General features: G+C 49.5%; 1 protein-coding gene across 1 annotated transcript; it reads right to left on the bottom strand.

The window, feature by feature from the left end:
• Nucleotides 1-464: 464 nt before the first annotated feature.
• adtrp1 (androgen dependent TFPI regulating protein 1) lies at nucleotides 465-9,952 on the bottom strand. Its single transcript, XM_052031320.1, has 6 exons — nucleotides 9,757-9,952; nucleotides 8,248-8,397; nucleotides 8,061-8,162; nucleotides 3,312-3,427; nucleotides 2,363-2,514; nucleotides 465-1,212 (listed from the first exon to the last, which is right to left on the bottom strand). The coding sequence occupies exons 1-6, from the start codon at nucleotides 9,916-9,918 to the stop codon at nucleotides 1,181-1,183; spliced, it is 714 nt and encodes a 237-aa protein (XP_051887280.1). The 5' UTR covers nucleotides 9,919-9,952; the 3' UTR covers nucleotides 465-1,180.
• Between the last annotated feature and the right edge of the window lie 10,531 nt (nucleotides 9,953-20,483).

Genomic DNA, 20,483 nt, shown 5'->3' with positions numbered 1-20,483 from the left:
TCAATGTGGGCAGTGTCTAGGATTACACACATAATCCACTCCCTCCCCGCCCCCCCCCCCCCCCCCCCCCCCCCCCCAAAAGCAAGGAGTCTCCGGCATTGTGCACTACCCAATCCCAATGTGACTACTCCCCTCCATTAAACACTCCCCTCCCTCACTACGAGGAGTCCCCTGCCTCAACACGAGGTCCCCTCCATCAAACACTCACCTCCTTCATCATGAGGTGTCCCCTTCATCAAACACTCCCCTCACATAACGTGAAGTGTCTCTAGAATTGAATACCCCTCACGTACGGATTTTCCAGCATTAACCCCTTCCTCCCCTCAATGCGACCAATCCCCTGCATTGTGCCATGCTGAATTCATTATGATAAATGCAACAGGGTACCATTCTAAGCTTTTCACCATCAGCCTGAGCAACAAGTGTTCTTGTACCAGCCACACACACTGATCACCTTCCCTTCTGGATGAGTCCAGGACATTATGGAGCAACTAATTACTGTTTATTAACAAAGATTGGGTTAAATCCCACATTAAAATTACATCAAGATGAGCTGCTGCTGTGGACATGTGATGGCGCGCAAGGTCCCCAGGTTGAGTCAGTGCCCGAGGTCAACAGGTCAGGAGTTAGCTGTTGAAGTGTGACACAAGGCTCACAGGTCCAGGGTCAGTGGTCAGTGTACGGAATGAGATAGAGGTTACAGTGCAGAGCTGGGCTGGAGCTCACCCTTCTGTTTGGTCGTGCATAGTTCATGGAGAGTTCAGAATGTGAGGGAATTAGGTCCTCCAATTCTCCTATGCAATGAAATATATTCTACCACATCCTTCTTGCCAGAGTTAAATGCTGGCGACAAAGGCTGGGATTACAGGAGTGGGGCTTGTGGCAGCACTAAACCCAGTGACCAGTTTCTGAGCCCCATCCCTGATTCTAGTGGCACTAGATATCCCTTGCTATTACCTCTACGTGACTGATGTAGGGAATGAGTCAGTAGTTGGGAGACTGATGGCACCACAGGAAGCTCGAATGGAATTCCATCTTGAATAGAAAAATGACAGAGAGCGAGAGAGAGAAGCATCAGACTATTGTTGTCAATCCGTATCGTAATTGGTTAAAGAGACGGCAGCAATCACCCAACAAAAACCGTACACCTGCCATGTTCATATTAGGAATTCCGAGCTGTTCATTTCAGCTTCTTCATCGATTCCACAGAACCTGCAAGGAAAAATAAAAGTCAGAGCAACAGAAAGTGGTTCCTGGTGCACTGACTGCAACTTAATCAAGAGCACTGGAAAACTAATATACACAAGCAAAGAAATGCTTATGGTGAGTTATCAGTTATCTGCTTAAAGGTGGAATTCCCTCTATAATGCCCTATAAGATTTCCTAAGTACAAATCAGATACATATTCAGCTCCCCTTAAACTTTAACTATTCCCAGTTCAACATTACTGCAGGTATGTACCACAGTCGGCGGGGACAAGGTGGGCTGGAAGGGTCTGTTTCTGCGCTACATGTTTCTCTGATTCCATGAAGCATATTCTACATTTTCACTGGTCTGCTGGTAAAGCAGTTTATTCCGAATTCTCCCCCAGATTTCTCTGCAACCTCTAGTTATGCCCTTCACCACAGGTGGAAGCATTTTCTCTGCAACCAAGCTATCATTTTAAAGACCCCCGTCAGATCACTCCTCAGCCTTTTCATAAGGGAGGAAAAGGCTTGTGTGTGCATCCTTTCACTGGTCTGTTCAAGATCGTACACAAGTACCAGAACCTGACAATCCTGGGCAGTGAGAGAGTGGAACTGTGGGGTAGGTGAGAGACAGAGCAAGGTGGGGAGCAGAGAGACCCCTACTGAAATTGTGGAGAATGAGCAGCCAAGGACCAATGCAAGCTGCTGAGGTGGGCACAGAGATGTGGAATGAACGCTCACAGTGTTGTTTCCTGGCTAAGTTGAAGCATTGCCCATGACAAAACCATCAGCTTTGCCTGGAGGTACAAGGTAAAACATGTCCGTCAGGACTCATTACAAGTGGAAGGAGCAGTTGTTACAATGTCAGTTAACACTTGGCTAAGAAGCATTGGATGATCAATCATTTTCTGAGCACAGGATTGTGGGTCTCATGAACAAGATTTGTTCAGAAAGGGCACAAGAGGCCAGAGAGGTAAATGAAAGATGAGCAACCACTGAGCATGGCACAGTCTACACACCCAGTTTGGTTACAATATAATGGAGGTTCAACGACAGATCAACAGTTCAGTGACTGGAAATGGCCTTGTACTGGGATCTAATGGGTGAGATGGACTGATTGGACCTCCCCCTGCGATGGAACCATGCAGAATCTGCCTCTGGTCCGTGTGACTCACCCCATCTCCAGTGATGCAGTTTCTCTCCCACGATGTACAGTGAGACTATTACAAGAACAGCGATAGTAAGGAAGATTCCCATGGCAATAGGGCTCAACACCTCCAGAATGGGGTACACCCAGATGGCTGAGATGTGGTGGATCCAAAGGACCCTGAAAAAGAGGGAAGGACAGTCGGGTGTGCGTCAGTGAGATCATTGCTTCCCCACGTTCATGGTCTGCTGCTGGCACGAGCACACACCGACCTCGGCCAACACCTCCACAGGACCTTCCCAGTACACCCAACCCCATTCCTCACCCGTACACATTCACAGCCCAACTGATCCAAAGGAAGGTGGGGGGTGGTGGGCGCAGAAAGAGTGCAAGAGGAGGGGGCAGGAACTGGAATGGAATGGTGGGGGAGGAAGCATGGCAGTGGGAGGGGGCAGTGACCCAAGGCAAGGGGTCAGAAGAGGGTAACTGCGATCGAGAGTGAGAGGGCAAGTGAAATGGGACGGTGCTGGGTGTTGAGTAAAACAGAGGTCAGTGAGCATGTGAGAGACAGAGTGGCTTAGGGGGAGGGCAGGGAGAGGGGGGAGGGGCAGGGAGAGGAGGGGCAGGGTAATTTAGTCAGGAAGATCTGGGGCAGATGAGAGAGTGAGATGGAGAGGGCAACGTGGTGATTGAGAAAGAATGAGATGGCTTTTCGGGGGGAGAGAGTGGGGGAGGGGGGAGAGAGTGGGGGAGGGGGGGGGAGGGGGGATGGAATGATCAAGAGGGAGAGAAATACCTTGAGGGGGAAACAGTGTGCGTGAGTGGGGGGGGCGGGAACAGAAGGGGGATGGGGCAAGGGAAAGATGGGATAGTTCATGGGGGGGAAGAAGGTGTACAGGAGAGAGAGTCACCTTGCACAAAGTCAGAGCAGTTGCATCATAATACATCACTCAAAACAACTACAAATACCAACTCACCACAGTAAATAACAGCTGCAGAAAGTAACAAGAACTGCGATGCCTCCCTTCCGATTGGGACAGTGATGTGGCACAATGATTAGCTCCGCCATCAGTAGCATCAGAACCACAGTGTGCTGCAAAGGGAAACAGGGTCTGTGTGAATGCATCAGGGGCTGGAAGTGGATGTTGCCTCTGAGGAGGGGTAAACGGTTGATGGTTGGACTGGGTTGGGTGAGAGTGAAGTGGAGCGATGCCCACCCCTCCCACCAAGCCAACGTCCAACCACGCTGCAAGAAGCCCAGATACATCATCCAAAATAGTGCAATTAATCACAATATACATTGTGTATATTGTGTATACAGTCACATTCAACCCATCATTTCTGTGACTGTCAAAAAAAGCCACCCAGCCTAATCCCACCGTTCAGCTCTGGGTCTGTCGCCCTGAAGGTCACGGCTCTTCACGTACACATCTGAGTACTGTTTAAATGTGATGAGGGTTTCTCCCTCTACGTCGACCCCCTTTCAGACAATGAGTTCCAAACCCTCACCAGCTACTGGATAACAAAAGGTTTCCTCACCTCCCTTCAATCTTTCCACCAATTACTGTAAGTACACGCCTTGCTGCTCTTGACCCCTCTCCCGAGAGGAATTGGTCCTTCTATTTATTCCATCTCATAACTTTATCCACCTTTGTTAACCCTTCACCCAGCCCCCTCTATCCAAATGAAAACGACCCCAGCTGAACCAAACCTTCCTCAAAGCTACAACTTTCCAACCCTGCTGAAATCCTCATACACCTTGCCTTTAACTTCTCCAGTGTAATCACATCTTTCCAGTGACATGGTGATCAAGTCATGGCCAAACTAGTGCTGTATATAGCTCTAGAACTCTGGGTAGGCTGCATTTGGAGTATTGTCTGCAATTCTGGTCACTGCACTATAGGAAGGATGTCGAGGCTTTAGAGAGGGTGCAGAGGAGGTTTACTAGGATGCTGCCTGGATTAGAGGGCATGTGATATCATGAGAGGCTGGACAAAACTTGGGCTCTTTTCTCTGGAGCAGCAGAGGCTGAGGGGTGATCTGTTGGAAGTGTATAACATTATGAGGGGTATAGATAGGGTGAACAAGCAATATCTTTTTCTCATTATTGAGCGATCCAATACCAGAGGGCATGCATTTAAGCTGAGGGGGGGTAGGTTCAGAGGAGGTGTGAGGGGTACGTTTTTTTTACTGAGAGTGTGATGGATGCCTGGAATGCATTGCCTGATAGGGTGGTAGAGGCAAATTCACTGGGGGCTTTTAAGAGGGGCTTGGATGGGCACATGAATGAGAGGAAAATGGAGGGACATGGGCATTCCGTAGGTAGGAGGGATTAGCTATGTCGGCACAACCTTGTGGGCCGAAGGGCCTGTTCTGTGCTGTACTGTTCTATATTCTAAAACTTCTCAGCTTTTACATTCCTTACCAAGGCTAATATTTTCAAGCACCTTTCTCTCCTGTCCATGATCTCAGTGGCCATTGGTTCCCCGTCACTGAACTCATTTACTTGGGAGACCTCCCCCCCCCCCCCCCCCCCCCCAGACAGCCTCCAGCCCCATAAACCCCCAATTACATACATCCCACTTCCATTCCCTCCCAAGATCAACAAGCAGGACTGGCCATTGGTTCAGCCCGCTCCTGATAAGATTTCTTTATTAGTTACATGTAGATCAATACACACAGTGAAATGCACCTTTTGCGTAGAGTGTTCTGGGGGCAGCCCGCAAGTGTCGCCACGCTTCCGGCACCGACATAGCACGCCCACAGCTTCCTAACCCTTACATCTTTGGAATGTGGGAGGAAACCAGAGCACCCAGAGGAAACCCTCAAAACCTACTACTTCCTACCTTGTCTCTCATCTTTCTTCCTTTGTTCAGTTCTTTCCCACTTGCATCCTCTGATGTTCATTGTCACTCTGAGTTTCCATCTTCCAGTCAGCTCATCTTCACCATGGACATCCAATCCCTCTATCCCACAGTAGGACGGTCTGAGGACAGAGGCCCAACCAGTTCCTCTTCCATCTTCTGTCCTTCACTCGATTGAACTTGTTCTCACATTAAACAACTCCTTTAACTCCACTCACTTTCTCCAAGTGAAAAGGGATAGCTGTGGGGACAGTCCTCGTTTCAGTCACACTCAGGCCCCCTCTCTCAACTCGTTCTCTGTCACATTGGTGTTGCTTTCTGCATTTACACAGAACTTGAAAATTCCATTCACTTTTGCTTCCCTTTTCCACCCCGCTATCACTTTTCCATTGTCCATAGCTGACTTATCCCGACGTTTCCTCAGCTCTCCATGTCCGTGAGAGGTGAGCAACCATTTTCAGCCCACTGACTCCCAAATGTAGTCTTGACTACACTTTCTTCCATCCTAGTTCCTGTAAGGACCCCATTCTACTCTGCCGGTTTCTCCATCTCTGTGGTACCTACTCTGACGACAAACTTTCCACACCAGTGCCTTTAAGAAGTTTTCCGTTTTCCTTAACAATGGCGTCTCCTCTGCCAGAGCCGACAGTGCTCTCAACCGCATGTCCTTAACTGGCCGCACTCCTGCTCTCACTCCACCTCCTCCCAGTCAGAACAAACATAGGATTCCCTTTGTGTTCACCTTTCACCCAAATGTCTCCACTGTCAAAAGCTTATCCTCCATAATTCTAGGTACCTGTAACGGGAAGCCAGCACCAGACACATCTACCCTTCCCCTCCTTTTCAGCATCCTGAAGGGATTGCTCCCCCTGCTACTCCCTTCTCCGCCCTTCCAGTGCCACCAACTACCACCCTCCTCAGGGCACTTTCCCATACAGCCAAAGTCAAGGCAACTCCCTGCCCTCTTACCTCTCCCCCTTCCACCATCCAGAGAGCCACACAGTCCTTCCAGCTGAAGAAGTGATTCATCTACATTTCTGCCATTATGGTGGAGGAACAAAGGGCCGCAGATGCTGGAATCTGGATGAAAAACGATGATGCTGGAGGATCTCAGCAGGCCAGGCAGCATCCGTGGAGAAAAGCAGGCGGTCAACGTTTCGGGTCAAGACCCTTCTTGCGTATCCAACACATCATTCTCTGCCACTTCCACCATCTCCAATGGGACCCCACGAGCAAGCATAACTTCCCCTCCACACCTCATTTTCCATCTTGGAATCTTACAGCCTAAGGGCATGAACACCCCCTCACCATGCTTCTTTCCTAGCCTCTCTCTCCCTACCTTTGACCCATCCCCTGGTGGATCTGCTCTCCCCTCCTCCCCGCACCTGCCCGTCACTGTCTCTTACCTGCATCTACCTATCACCACCCTGTGCCCACCCCGCCTCCCCTCTTCTGTCCACCTCTCACTGCTCTGCTTTTCCCTCCTATATATTGGGCTTCCCCTTTTCCTATCTTCAGTCCTGAACCGAAACATTGACCGCCTGCTTTTCTCCACGGATGCTGCCTGGCCTGCTGAGTTCCTCCAGCATCATCGTGTTTTTCATCTACCATTATAGTGTTTTTATATGGTCATCTCTGTACTGGAGAAACCAAACATAGATTGGTTGACAGCTTTGCAGAAAACCTCTGTTCAGTCTGGAAGGGTGATCCCAATCATCTGTTACTTTAATTCTCCACCCCACTCCCACTAACTTCTACCCAATAACACCCAAAATACACTCAAGGGACAGGACCTTCTCCCTGCCTGCATATTTCATGGTCCCTGGGACTTGGAGTCACAGAGTCACCCAGCACCTAATGTTGAAATTAACTATTTCAAGTAACCACTCCTTTTTCTCTTTACTGCTATGCCTGTACCTTTATGTTTCAATTAAACATGCATGTTTTCTCACTTTTCTAGGTCTGATGAAGGTTCCTTGATCTGAGATACCAACTCTGTTTCCCTCCCCACTGAAGTTGCTTGACCTGCTGAGTGCTTCCAGCATTTCCTGTTTTGGTTTTAGATTTCACGCTGGTCGAGTGAGTTACACGCTCTCAGACGTGACTGGCTGCTTAATGTTCTTCCTTGCAAATACTTGTCACCAAAACCAGTTCACGTAGGTTTGATCCTACCGAAGGAAAGTCATTGAGAAACTTACCCTCCCCCTCCACATCAACCCTTCTCGTCTCTAACGGGCCCTCCCCTTCATCTTACTCTTGCTCTTTTTGCGTTTATAACACTCTGGATCATTCCTGCCAGTATCCTTTCATGCCTTCTTTGCTTTCCTAATTTTGCTTTTCATTTCACCCTGATTCTTTTCTTACTCTCCCAGGCTCTTTGTTATATTATGCTCTTGATGTCCCACACAAGCTTCCCTGCATTGTCTCATCTGACCCCTCTGTGCACCTGGTGTTCTAGGGAAGGGCGACTTGATTTGGCACTTCCTCCATTTGTTAATTTGTGGGAACATGTTTACACCGAAACCCTTGAATCTACTTCTTAAATGCTTCCCATTGCTCTGAGACAGATTCAAGCAGCTATCTCAAGTCCACATTTGTTAAGTATCTTCCCATTTTAGTAAAATTGGGTTTATCCTAATTTGCAAGATTAATTCCTACTTCATCTTTGTCCTTTTCCGTATCTATTCTAAATCTAACCAAAATATGATCACGACTTTCATAATATTCTCCCATTAATGAACCTTCCAATATGCAAAGCTCCATTCTCTAAAATCAAACCCAGAACTGCCCCCCGCACCATCCCATTGCTTTTTGGCTTGTTACATACAGGCTGAAAAAGGGCTACAACAGCGCACTACTCACCATGGCGTGGTTAAGCCACATTGGGATGATCTGGTCAAGAAACTTTGGGAAAACGAGCTCACGATCATAGGCATATATCAACCAGAAACTCATGACGACAAACTGAAAGAGAAAGAAAAGGCTCAGCTCCCCACCTCCAGTGTCTGGATCAGACCCACATAGAACCGTGCTGCTGGTAAACACTTACAAAGCCCACAGGGAATGCCAGAGCCGAGAAGAGCCAGTCCTGTAGAACAGTGATGCGGCAGGTGAAGTGCTGCACTCTTTTACTGGGCTGAGGAAGGAGCCTCAGGAGATCTGTGAGGATGCACACTCCGAAAAAGCTGGTCTGCAGAACCTGGAGGGAGAATCGTATATATCAGAGACAGAACAGGAAAAATCAGAGAAGAATTGGAAGAATCAGAGAGAATCAGAAAGAGAATTTGGGGGAAAAAAAATCAGAGCAAGTCACATATAAGATCAAAAAGATCAAACACAATGCTTTCCTACAGAACGGTCACAGCACATTGGAGAGGAGTGGAGAGACGGGAGGGCAGCAGAGGACCAAGCGTTGGATAGCCAGCGAGTGGATGGCAGGGAGGATGGCGACAGCCAAGAGAGGAAGGACAGCATGGGGGCATTTGGTGATGGGGGAAGGGAGGTGAGGGGAGATTGGATGGTGGGGCAGCCATGGAGGGTTGGGGGGGGGGGGGTTGGGCCAGGATGGTCACAAAAGGGAAGGCTGCTGGAGTCAGGAGGGGTGGGCGGCAGGAGAGGTGGGGTGCCAGGGGAGGGGGCAGGAGTTGGGGGGTAGGAGTTGGGGGGGCAGGAGTTTGGGCCGGGGGGGCAGTTGAGGGGGGCCAGGCAGGAGTTTGGGGGGGGGGCAGGAGTTGGGGTGGTGACGGGGGGGCAGGAGTTTGGGGGGCAGGAGTTTGGGAGCAGAGTTTGGGGGGGCCGGGGGGGACAGGAGTTGGGGGGGTGACGGGGGGGGAAGAGGGGGGGCAGGAGTTTGGGGGGACAGGAGTTGGGGGGGCCGGGGGGGGACAGGAGTTGGGGGGGTGACGGGGGGGGAAGAGGGGGGGCAGGAGTTTGGGGGGCAGAGTTTGGGGGGGCTGGGGGGGACAGGAGTTGGGGGGGTGACGGGGGGAAGAGGGGGGGCAGGAGTTTGGGGGGCAGGAGTTTGGGGGCAGAGTTTGGGGGGGCCGGGGGGGGACAGGAGTTGGGGGGGTGACGGGGGGGCAAGAGGGGGGGCAGGAGTTTGGGGGGCAGAGTTTGGGGGGGCCGGGGGGGACAGGAGTTTGGGGGGGTGACGGGGGGGAAGAGGGGGGGCAGGAGTTTGGGGGCCGAGTTTGGGGGGGCCGGGGGGGACAGGAGTTGGGGGGGTGACGGGGGGGAAGAGGGGGGCAGGAGTTTGGGGGGCAGAGTTTGGGGGGCCGGGGGGGACAGGAGTTGGGGGGGTGACGGGGGGGAAGAGGGGGGCAGGAGTTTGGGGGGGCCGGGGGGGGACAGGAGTTGGGGGGGTGACGGGGGGGGAAGAGGGGGGGCAGGAGTTTGGGGGGGGCCGGGGGGGGGACAGGAGTTGGGGGGCCCGGGGGGGGACAGGAGTTGGGGGGGTTGACGGGGGGGAAGAGGGGGGGCAGGAGTTTGGGGGCAGAGTTTGGGGGGCCCGGGGGGGGGGACAGGAGTTGGGGGGGTTCCCGGGGAGGGGGGGGCTCACCAGGTTGATGAAGGTGAGGTATTTCCAGCGCCCGCCATACGAGGCGACGCCGATGTGCCGGCCGCCGGCGGTGATCGCCACGTTCTGGCGCAAGACCGCCAAGTACCAGAGCAGCGCCGCCAGGTGCAGGCCCAGGCCGGCGGCGCGCCCGACCGCCATCATCCAACCGGGCCCGGGCGTCGGGGGCGGGGCCTGAGAGCCGGGGGTGGGGCCCGAGCGCGGCCCGGGGGGTCGGGGGCGGGGCCTGAGCGCCGGGGGCGGGGCCCGAGAGCCGGGGGCGGGGCCTGAACGTCGGGGGCGGGGCCACGCAGCTCCGGCAACTTCCGCATTGCAATGCCCTGGCACTGAGTGAGCTCACACCCCCTGACACCCCCACCCCAGCCACCGTGCTCTCTGTATCCGCCCTGACTGTGCTCACACTCACTGCCCCCACACACCCGGCACCCGGACTGTCAGCGCCCTTCATGAGGGCAGTGCTGATCATTGAATGTGGACTGATGTGCCAGCCACGAACCGCATTGTATCCCCCTTTTGCTGTAGCCTCTGCCTCAAATAAGGAGAGCCAAACGGTAAACAGTACCCCCAGGCATGGTCTCACCAAAGTGGTGTGCATTTGTAGTAAGTCTTCCTGACTTTCACTCCATCATCTCTGCAATAGCACCCAACATCCAATTTGCCTTCCCAATTTCTCGCTGTACCCGCCATTAACTTTCTGTGGGTCCAAGAGGAGGCCACTCAGAACTCTCCAAACACCTGCTAGTTCTTGCTAAAGCCCTCATCCGCCTATCATCCCCCTCACCTGGATCCACTGATCACCTGCTAGCTCTTGGTCTACCCCTTCCCTCCACCTTTTTATACCAGCTGTCTCCCCTCTTTCTTTCCAGTCCAGATGAAGGGTCTTGACCCGAAATGTCGACTGTCCATTTCCGTCTGTAGATGCTGCCTGACCCACTCAGTTCCTCCAGCTTTTTGAGTTGCTCCAGATTCCAGCATCTGCAGTCTCCGGTGTCTCCAAACATCAACATTTCATGTGAAAAACACTATGACGCTGGAGGAGCTCAGCAGGCCAGGCAGCATCCGTGGAGAAAAGCAGGCGGTCAACGTTTCGGGTCAGGAGCCTTCTTCAGGACTGAAGATAGGAAAAGGGGAAGCCCAATATATAGGGGGGAAAAGCAGAGCAGTGATAGGTGGACAAAAGAGGGGAGGCGGGGTGGGCACAGGGTGGTGATAGGTAGATGCAGGTAAGAGATAGTGATGGGCAGGTGCGGGGAGGAGGGGAGAGTAGATCCACCGGGGGATGGGTCAAAGGTAAGGAGAGAGAGAGAGAACAAAGGAGGCTAGGAAAGGGAAGAAGAGAAGAAGCGTGGTGTTGGGGGGAATTACGTAAAGTGGGAGAATTCAATGTTCATGCCGTTAGGTTCTAAGATGGAAAATGAGGTGCTGTTCCTCCAGTTTGCGCTTGGAATTCTCCTGGCAGTGGAGGAGGCCGAGGACTGACATATCAGTGATAGTGTGGGAGGGGGAGTTGAAGTGACTGGGAACAGGGAGATGCAGATCGCGGTTACGGACGGAGCGCAGGTGTTCTGTGAAATGGTCACCTAGTCTGCGTTTGGTCTCACCAGTGTGGGGGAGGCCACACTTGGAGCACCGAATGCAGTAGATGATATGAAGGGAGGTAATTTCATCGGACGTTTCATAGTCTAACCTCAATTTAAATGTAATTATGCTTTTCTATTCTTCCTACCAAAATGGATAGCCTCATTTCCTAACCTTGTACTTCATTTACCAGCTTTTAGTCCGTCAACATAATATCTATGTCTCTTTACAGCACATCACTTACCACATTTGCCCACTAAGCCATTGGGCTCCTAAGAATGTTTCTTGTGTAACTGAATGATAACTCTTGCAATTAGTTATCATAGATCCGACTAAAATAACAAATGGCATAATCTGCTTCATTCAGCAGATGACAAAAATTCTCAAGTATGAAGTAATAATACATCAGGTAACAAAACTTTGCATTTCTGTGGTCTCATGACCTTGGAGAAATGTCCCAAGTGGTTTGCAGGGTACAGGTACAGGACAAAATTCAACATCAAGTGACATCTTCCCATCAGATTGATACTATCTCTGTGCAAGTGCAATCAAGTGCATTCTCCTGCCCTCTTCCCAGAGACCTGTAAGTATTTAATTTTCAAGTCCTAATCTAGTTCATCCTGAATGTCATGATAGAATATCCTCCATCAGTCTGTCAGTGCATTCCGGATACTAACCATTCGCTGTGTAAAAGCTTTTTTTAACCTGTCACTTTTTCTTAGAACTTCATCCCCATCTTGTGTTGCAAAATGCAATATATACTCTCTTTCTCTCCAGGTACTTGTTTCAGCTCTTTCAATTTACTTTTATTCTTGTAATCTGTTTTTATCAGTTTTTAGTCTTTCTTTGGTTTCTAAAATTATCATTATTCTTTCTGCCCTTTGCTTTCAGTCTAATGCCAGCTTAACTTCTTTAGCTAAGTGTGAACGGATAGCTTTTCCAGTGGAGTCTATTTCTCGATGGAACGTGTATTTGCAGAGAATTATGAAACGTCTCTTTCATGACAGCCACAGCTCTTCTAATATTTTTTCCGCCCACGACCGTAGTGGGATTTGACCTGTAGCAGAATCAGGTTTATTATCAGTGATGTATGTCCTGAAATTTGCTGTTTTGCGGCAGCAGTACAGTGCAAGACGTAAAAATGACTATGTTATAAAAATCAATAACTAGGGCAAAAGAGGAATAATGAGGTAGTGTTTATGGGTTCATGGACCATTCAGAAATCTGATGGCGGAGGGGAAGAAGCTATTCCTGAATCGTTGAGTGTGGGTCTTCAGGCTCCTGTACCTCCTCCCCGATGGTAGTAACGTGAAGAGGGCATGTCCTGGGCGGTGAGGGTCCTTAGTGATGGATGTCGTCTTCTTGAGGCACTGTCTCTTGAAGATGTCCTCGATGGCGGGGAGGGTTGTGGCCATGATGGAACTGGCTGAGTCTACAACCCTCTGCAGCCTCTTTTGATCCTGCACATTGGAGCCTCCATACCAGGCGGTGATGCAACCAATCAGAATGCTCTCCACCGTACATCTGTAGAAATTTGCAAGAGTCTTTGGAGACATACTAAATCTCCTCAAACTCCTAATGAAGTAGAGCCGCTGGCATGCCTTCTTCATGACCTGTATTTCTTTCACAGGGATTTCTGGGCAGATATTCCGGGCAGGATCCTGTCTGATATCCTTGCCTCTGGCCCAGGGGTCACAGCACTGTAATTAGAAGCTAAAACCCTGGACCCTGGCTAATTACTGACCTTGAAGTCACAGATTGGAATCAGGAGGTGTAATTGAGATGAGTAAAGGGAGGATAAATGAGTCTGCAGTAAACGCAGAGAGGAGTGGAATCGTTATTTGAATTGCTGAACCCAATATTGAACCCGGAAGGCAACAATGAGCCGATTAAAAAATCAGGCCTTGTTTCTTGAGTTGATTATGGGGTTACTCAGGAGCAGTGTATGAGGCTGTGGCTGGGTAAATGGGGTGGACAATGAAAGTGCCAACAGCCGGGCTCACATGTGGATTGAGCAGAGGTGTCCCCTGAAGTGGTGACCCCGTCTGTGTTTGGCCTTCCCAGTGCAGCGGGGACCCTGTTCTGAACATTGAACACTGCACTCCACTGGAAGAAGTAAATCAGTGTATTCCTGGGAAAGTGCGTTTGTCCTCCTGGACATTGGGAGTGAGAAAGGAGAAAGGGGACTTCACTTCTTGCATGGAAGGTGCCCAAGGAAGAGGGCAATCCAGGACAGGGGACGGTGAAGGGAAAGGAAAGAGAAGCTATATTTGGTGGTGGCTGAGGGTGGTATGTTGAGTGGAGAGGCCGGTGATAAGGGATCATTGGCTGATTTCCCTCTTCTACACTGGCCTGTGATCTGCACCCAAAAGTTTGGCTGGGTTCCAGTGTTCCTACTCTTGGAGTCACTGTCAACTCATCAGGAGCAAGAACCCTGATTAATTACCCATCTCTCTAACCCAGAAGTGACCAGACAGCGATCACCCTCTGATGAGCTTTCTCCACCCAGAGAGATCAGTAGCAGGAAACCTGGCTGGTGTCCTCCCTTCATACCAGTGGGTCACTCAGTGTGATCAGGATCAGGATCCCAGGCTGATGTGGCCTTCTTCTCAGTCAGGAGTCCTTCGCTTGCTATCAGCTTCATGAATTTTGCCAGCTTTTCCCATCTCTCAAAAAGAGATTAGATCGGGCTTTTGACGAGCAGGAACCCCGGCTGACTCCTGGCTGACTGTTCTGGCTGCTTTCAACAGCAGATTTAATTGACCATATCCTTCATTCCTGAATGAATAGCACTAAACAATATTTCACTAGTGCTAACATGCTTTTCTTTTTAACCTTAATTACGACATTCCATGCTTACTACCAATAAATCACAGAACGACAAAAAAACAATGCAGTGACAACAGAATAACAAACATACATCAGTGGAGTAAACCGTTACTCCCTTAGTTTCCCTTCTCTGTGACCCTGATGTCACAGCAGGGTGACCAAGTGCAGGGGTTCCAGTTTATTTACCTCTCTTTGTCCCAGTGGTCAGGAAGAGGAGTTTTGGCTGTTTTCCTCCTTCTCCAACCAAGGATAATTGCCGGATTGACCAGGAGCAGGAAACCTTCCCCAACCCTGACAACATCTTCGTAAATCGTCCCGACACACAGTCACTGCAGTGTGGCACACAGGGCTCTTCTCGCCTGTGGTCCAGCTTATCTTTCAGAACATTTTTCATAAATTCTTGTGTTCTGTGATCAGCCAATAAAAAGATTATCCTGCTGGAATCTCGTGACCTGCCCTGCTACCTTCAAGGATCTGTGGACTATAGAGGGAAATAGCCCCTTTGCCCAACATGTCCACACCATCAAGTACCCGTTTACATTAAATCCCATTTTATTTTCCCAACATTCCCATCAACCTCTCAGGATTCTAACAGTTACCTACACACTAGAGGTAATTTACAGTGGTCATTTAACCTACCAAACCTGCACGTCTTTGGGATGTGGGAGTACCTGGAGGAAAACCATGGGGTTACAGGGAGGATGTGTACACTCTACACAGACAGCACTGAGTGTCAGGCTTGAACCTGGAGCTGGAGCTGAGACTGTGCCACTGTGCCACCCTGTGGCACTGACTAGACCCTGTCAAAAGTGGTGCTAAGATCTGCGTAGACTACATTAAATATGATATTCTTAACCTTGTTACTTACACAAAAAAGCAATTTGTGAGAAACTAATTATGACTGTTCCTTTAATTGGTAAATCAATTTATTGTTGTTACACATACAGTGAAAAACTTTGTTTTGCATGTCATCTATACATATCATTTCATTACAACAGTGCATTGAGGTAGTACAAGGGAAAACAATAAGAGAATGCAGAATGAAGTGTCACAGTTACAGAGCAAGTGCAGTGCAGGCAGACAATAAGGTGCATGGCCATAATGAGGTAAATTGTGAGGTCAAGAGTCCATCTTATCGTACTAGGAAACCATTCAATAGTCTTATAACAGCGGGATAGAAGCTGTCCTTGAGCCTGGTGGTACGTGCTTTCAGGCTTTTGTATCTTTTGCCTGATGGGAGGGGGAGAAGAAAGAATGTCTGGGGCAGGTGGGGACTTTGTTCATGTTGACTGCTTTACCAAGGCAGTGAAAAGTGTAGACAGAGTCCATCAAGGAGAGGCTGGTTTCCGTGATGTGCTGAGCTGTGTCCACAACTCCCTGCAGTTTCTGGCAGTCTCAGGCAGAGCAGTTGCCGTATCAAGCCATGATGCATCCAGATAGGATACTTTCTGTGGTGCATTGATAAAAATTGGTGAGAGTTAAAGGGGGCATGCCAAATTTCTTTAGCCTCCTGAGGAAATAGAGGCACTGGTGAGCTTTCGTGGCCTTGGCGTCTATGTGGTTGGACCAGGACAGGCTATTGGCGATGTTCACTCCAAGGAACCTAAATCTTTCAATTCTCTCGACCTCAACTCTGTTGATGTAAATGTGTGTGTGTGCACAGCCCCCCTTCCTGGAGTCAGTGACCAGCTCTTTTGTTTTGCTGACATTGAGGGAAAGGTTGTTGTCAAGACGCCATGGTCTAGGCCCTCTATCTCCTTCCTGTACTCATTGTTATTTAAGATAAGGTCCACTACAGTGGTGTCATCTGCAAAGTTGTAGATGGAATTAGAACAGAATCTGGCCACGCAGTCATGAGTGTATAAGGAGTAGAGTAGGGGGCTGAGGACGCAGCCTTGTGTGGCACCAGTGTTGAGGATAATCGTGCCGGAGGTGTTGCTGCCTGTCCTTACTGACTGCAGTCTATTGGTTAGGAAGTTGTCCTTACTGTCCAGATGCTCCCGAGCAGAGTGTAAGGCAGGGAGGTGGCGTCTGCCATGGACCTGTTTCAGCAGTAGGAGAATTGCAGTGGGTCGAGGTTGTCCGGGAGGCTGCAGTTGATGTATGCTATGACCAGCCTCTAGAAGCACTTCATGCTGGTTGATGTCAGAGCCACCAGACGGTGATCATTAAGGCACGTTACCTTATTTTTCTTAGGTACCTGGATGATAGTGGTCTTCTTCAAGCAGGTGGGACTTCAGATTGAAGTAGGGAGAGGTTAAAAATATCTGCAAATACCCCTGTCAGCTGACCTGCACAGGATCTAAGGACACGGCCAGGGACACCACCCGGGCCAGATGCTTTCCACAGTTCACTCTCCGGAAGACTGATCTTATGTCCACAACGATGACTGTGGGTACAGGTGCATTGGAGGCTGTCGGGGTGGGTGGTGACATTCCAATCCCCTTCTGTTCAAAACGTGCATAGAAAGCGTTAAGCTCATTGGGAAGAGATGCGCTGTTGTCGGCGATGCCGCCTGACTTCGTCTTGTAGCCTGTTATAGCGTGTAAGCCCTGCCACAACTGGCGGCTGGTCCGGGACTTGGTTTTGGACTGGTGTTGTCTCCTGGCATCCTTGAAAGCTTTACAAAAGTCAAATTTCACGTCATATGTCAGTGAGGATAAATCTGGCCCTGAGTCTGATCTTGATTTCTTGTATAGGTCAGGGTTAACCGATTTGAATGCTGCAGTCCTGGATTTCATTAGGGGGTGGATCTCCCAGTTAATCCATGGTTTCAGGTTTGGGAACACCCAGATTGACCTCTTTGGTACACATTCCTCTACAAACCTGCTGATAAAGTCTGTGACGGTAGTGACATACTCATCTAGGCTGGCTGCCGAGTCTTTGAAAAGGACCAGTCTACTGACTCAAAGCAATTGCATAGAAGCTCATCTATTTCCTTAGACCAGTACCGTATGACTTTCTGTACCGGATCCTCATGGTTTACTTTCTGTTTGTATGCAGGGAGAAGGAGCACACCCATACTCATCAAAGTATGGGTGGGGGCTGGCTCGGTAAGTGTCTTTGATGGTTGTGTAGTTATGGTTAAGGGTGTTTGGGGCGCCTGTTAGGACAGGATAAGAAAATAAGATAAGATAAGATGCCTTTATTAGTCACATGTACATCGAAACACACACAGTGAAAAGCATCTTTTGCGTAGAGTGTTCTGGGAGCAGCCCGCAAATGTCGCCATGCTTCTGGTGCCAACGTAGCATGCCCACAACTTCCTAACCTGTACATCTTTGGAATGTTGGAGGAAACCAGAGCACCCGGAGGAAACCCACGCGGACACAGGGAGAACGTACAACCTCCTTACAGACAGCGTCTGGAATTGAACCCGGGTCGCTGGCGCTGCAAAGCATTCCCTAACCGCTGCACTACTGTGCCATACTGTAGAGATGTGCTGGTAGTATTTTGATAACACACTCTTCAAGTTGTCGTCACTGGGTCTAAGTCCTGGAACTCTCTCTCCAAAAGCCCTACAGGAGTACCTTCCTGTGGAATTCAGCAGGTCAAGAAGGTGGCTCAGCACCATCGTCTCGAAAGACATTGAGTAAAACTCTAATAATCCGACACATTAGTGGTACTCTGGACTGTTGGACATTACTCCAATTAGTACCTGAATGCACATTTAATTCAATTTTTTTTAGATGTTTTACAGGACTATAGTAAGGTTACAGTGAACTCAGTGAGCTGAGAGGGAGTGTGGGAAACAGAAACCCCGAAAGACACGTGCCAAACCATTGGGATTTCTGAAGTGTTGGACATTGGGTTATTTGAGTTTTAATATGCAGGTTGGATAATAAACGTTGGCCTTTCCAGTGATGCCCACATACCTTACATTGTATAAAGAAAAATCCATGCTGTCACTGGCTCTCTAGATAATTTTATGCTCTCATCATTTTTTCCAGTACTTTTTTGTCACCCGTGTTAGACTAACTTAATTACTCGGCTTATCCCTTTCTACCTTTTTAACAAGGCTTGCATATTGGCGGTCCACTGAACCTCTAATGTTATCTTTGTTGCTAGAGAGATTTGGAAAAAGATGGTAGAATCTCCTCTATTTGCTTCCTTTAACTCAAGGCCAAGGCTTCTGTTTCTGATCACTGACCAGTCACCTCCGGTTTAAAGAAAGAAGAAATCAGCCAAAGGTTCCTGGTTTTGATCTTTGTCATCCAATGTTAATGAGAGAAGGACTCAGTCACGGTTCCTGCAAACCTGGAGATGTCCGGTTTACAAAGGGGGGGGGGGGGGGTGGGGGTGGAATCAGGCAGGATTGCTTCTCCTGGTCAATATCCTGGATCTGCAGGAATTGAGACAACTGACTGGCAAGTAAATGTCCTCTTCCTGACGGTCTGTTGAATCCCTAGTTAGGATTGTGAGGATCCAGCTATGTTCAGAGCCTCTGTGCACCGTCCAGTGACCTCCAGGTGAAGAGAAGGGTTAATCATTAAAAGGCCTGATCCTAAATCACGCAGAAAATTCAGGAAATACTAATCAGGTCATGTCATTGACCTAAAGTATTAACTCTCTCTCTCTCTCTTTCTCTCTCTCTCTTTCTCTCTCTCTCTTTCTCTCTCTCTCTTTCTCTCCCTCTCTCTCTCTCTCTCTCTCTCTGTACAGATGCTGCCGGCCTGCTGAGTATTTCTGGCATTTTCTGATTTACTTCAGATGTTGGACGTCAGCAGCACTGACAAACTCTAGCTGGAAGAAGGGGTTCGACATACACCTCAGCGGTGACTCTGTCCTTGACATGAGTGCCCTTGACTCCATCCCACAACAAAATATCCAATCAGCCTCGCTGCTACCCCAGACCCACAAGGAAGCCATAAGCCAACAGGAGAGGTCCTGGAGATAGATGGTGTTCTTGCCAAAGTTCTAAAGTTTGGTGAAGGGAACTTTCAATTACTTAATTATCTCTTGGAGCTTGGCGGAAGTGTTTGCTCTGGAGGTGTTTGGAAGTGTATGATGTTGGGGCATGCAGAGGATGAAGGAAGCAACAATCCAAGGATGTTTCCAATGCCTCCTTGAGAAGATATAACATCTTATCAACTTGTGGGAATCCATGACCGATGACCGGTCAAAGTAGAGGAGCACCTTGGACAGTATTGTGGGCTGGCTACTTGCTGGAGCTTATGACGCCCTCAGGGGTCTCCTGAACTACCTGCCTGTTCCTTTTTTCCTTTCTTCTCTGCCTTGACGCATCTTGATCGCTTCCTGCAATGTGCTAACCACTGAACATTCAGCCTCGTGTAGGGACTATGGTGACCCCAGCTGTTGTACATCCGGTCCATAATCAGGAGCTCAATCCCTGTTTGCCGATGACTCCTAGAATGTCTGTGGTACTGGATGTATGTGTTAGGTGACCTGATGCCCTATCATACTTCAGTGCATTAAATCAATTCATTCAACAGACAAACAGAAGATTTACATACTATTACTAAGTTAATTACCGCTTTACTTACTCCAATTAAACTTTATTATTTTCCTGAATCTGTTTAAACCAAGTGCTCTCTTAAAGCCCATCAACTTTTCTTTTAAACTTGTTTCCCCTCTCATGAATGCAGGGGTTCTGGGGCTGTGGTCAGGAGCTGGAACCCTGGCTGATTTCCTCCATCTGCATCATCACTCAGTAGTGATGAGCAGGAAAGTCTCTTTGCTCTAATCCTGGCGTTTGAAGGCTGGTTCTGCCCTGCATGAGATGAGCAGTGAATGACTCTCCTGGACGTGAAGCTGATTCCCCAGGCCCACACCCTGACAGGACACCTGAAGTGTTCCCTGTGCTGGTTTCTCCAAGGCTCAAGTGCAGAGTGACGTCCCATTCTGTTCTCTGTTGGTAATGTGGGGTGGGGGGGGGGTGATGGGGGGTGCAGGGTGTGAAGAGGGTCCTCGTGATTAGACTGTGTTATCAGCACAGTTCCCCACTGCAGCCAGGAAACTTGTGCCCAGTGCAGGCTGCTGGATGGATGCTGTGCTTTGTTGCTGCCTGTGTCGTGTCGATTCCTTCACCAGGCCTATCATTGTAAACACCCACACAGTGCTGCTGGAGAACAACTCTCCTGTCTGCTCAGCTTGGCTCTGAAAACACTTCCCACACGTGTGTGGGCAGCCGAGTTGAGGGAATCGAAATAGATGCAGCCATCAACAACATGAAGCGTGCGATGGAGGCATACGGAGAAGCGCTGGTTCCTCGCCGCACCAGCCACCGTCAAGGCTGACCCCAGCGTCAGGTTAGAGGTGTCGTCTCTCGGCTTCCCTCAACT

Source organism: Pristis pectinata, chromosome 16, assembly GCF_009764475.1.
Source record: "Pristis pectinata isolate sPriPec2 chromosome 16, sPriPec2.1.pri, whole genome shotgun sequence".
In the NCBI taxonomy this organism is placed as follows: Eukaryota; Metazoa; Chordata; class Chondrichthyes; order Rhinopristiformes; family Pristidae; genus Pristis; species Pristis pectinata.
Note: the sequence above shows the minus strand (reverse complement) of the source record. Positions and strands in the feature narration are given on the sequence as shown.

What these genes read in the sequence shown, in the direction of transcription:
- adtrp1 (XM_052031320.1), bottom strand. Translation starts at nt 9,918, where the DNA reads ATGATGGCGGTCGGGCGCGCCGCCGGCCTGGGCCTGCACCTGGCGGCG. An exon ending in ACCTCACCTTCATCAACCTG is followed by an intron (nt 8,398 to 9,756) that starts GTGAGCCCCCCC and finishes TTCTCCCTCCAG; the next exon opens with GTTCTGCAGACCAGCTTTTT. An exon ending in ACTGCATCACTGGAGATGGG is followed by an intron (nt 1,213 to 2,362) that starts GTGAGTCACACG and finishes TTTTCCTTGCAG; the next exon opens with GTTCTGTGGAATCGATGAAG.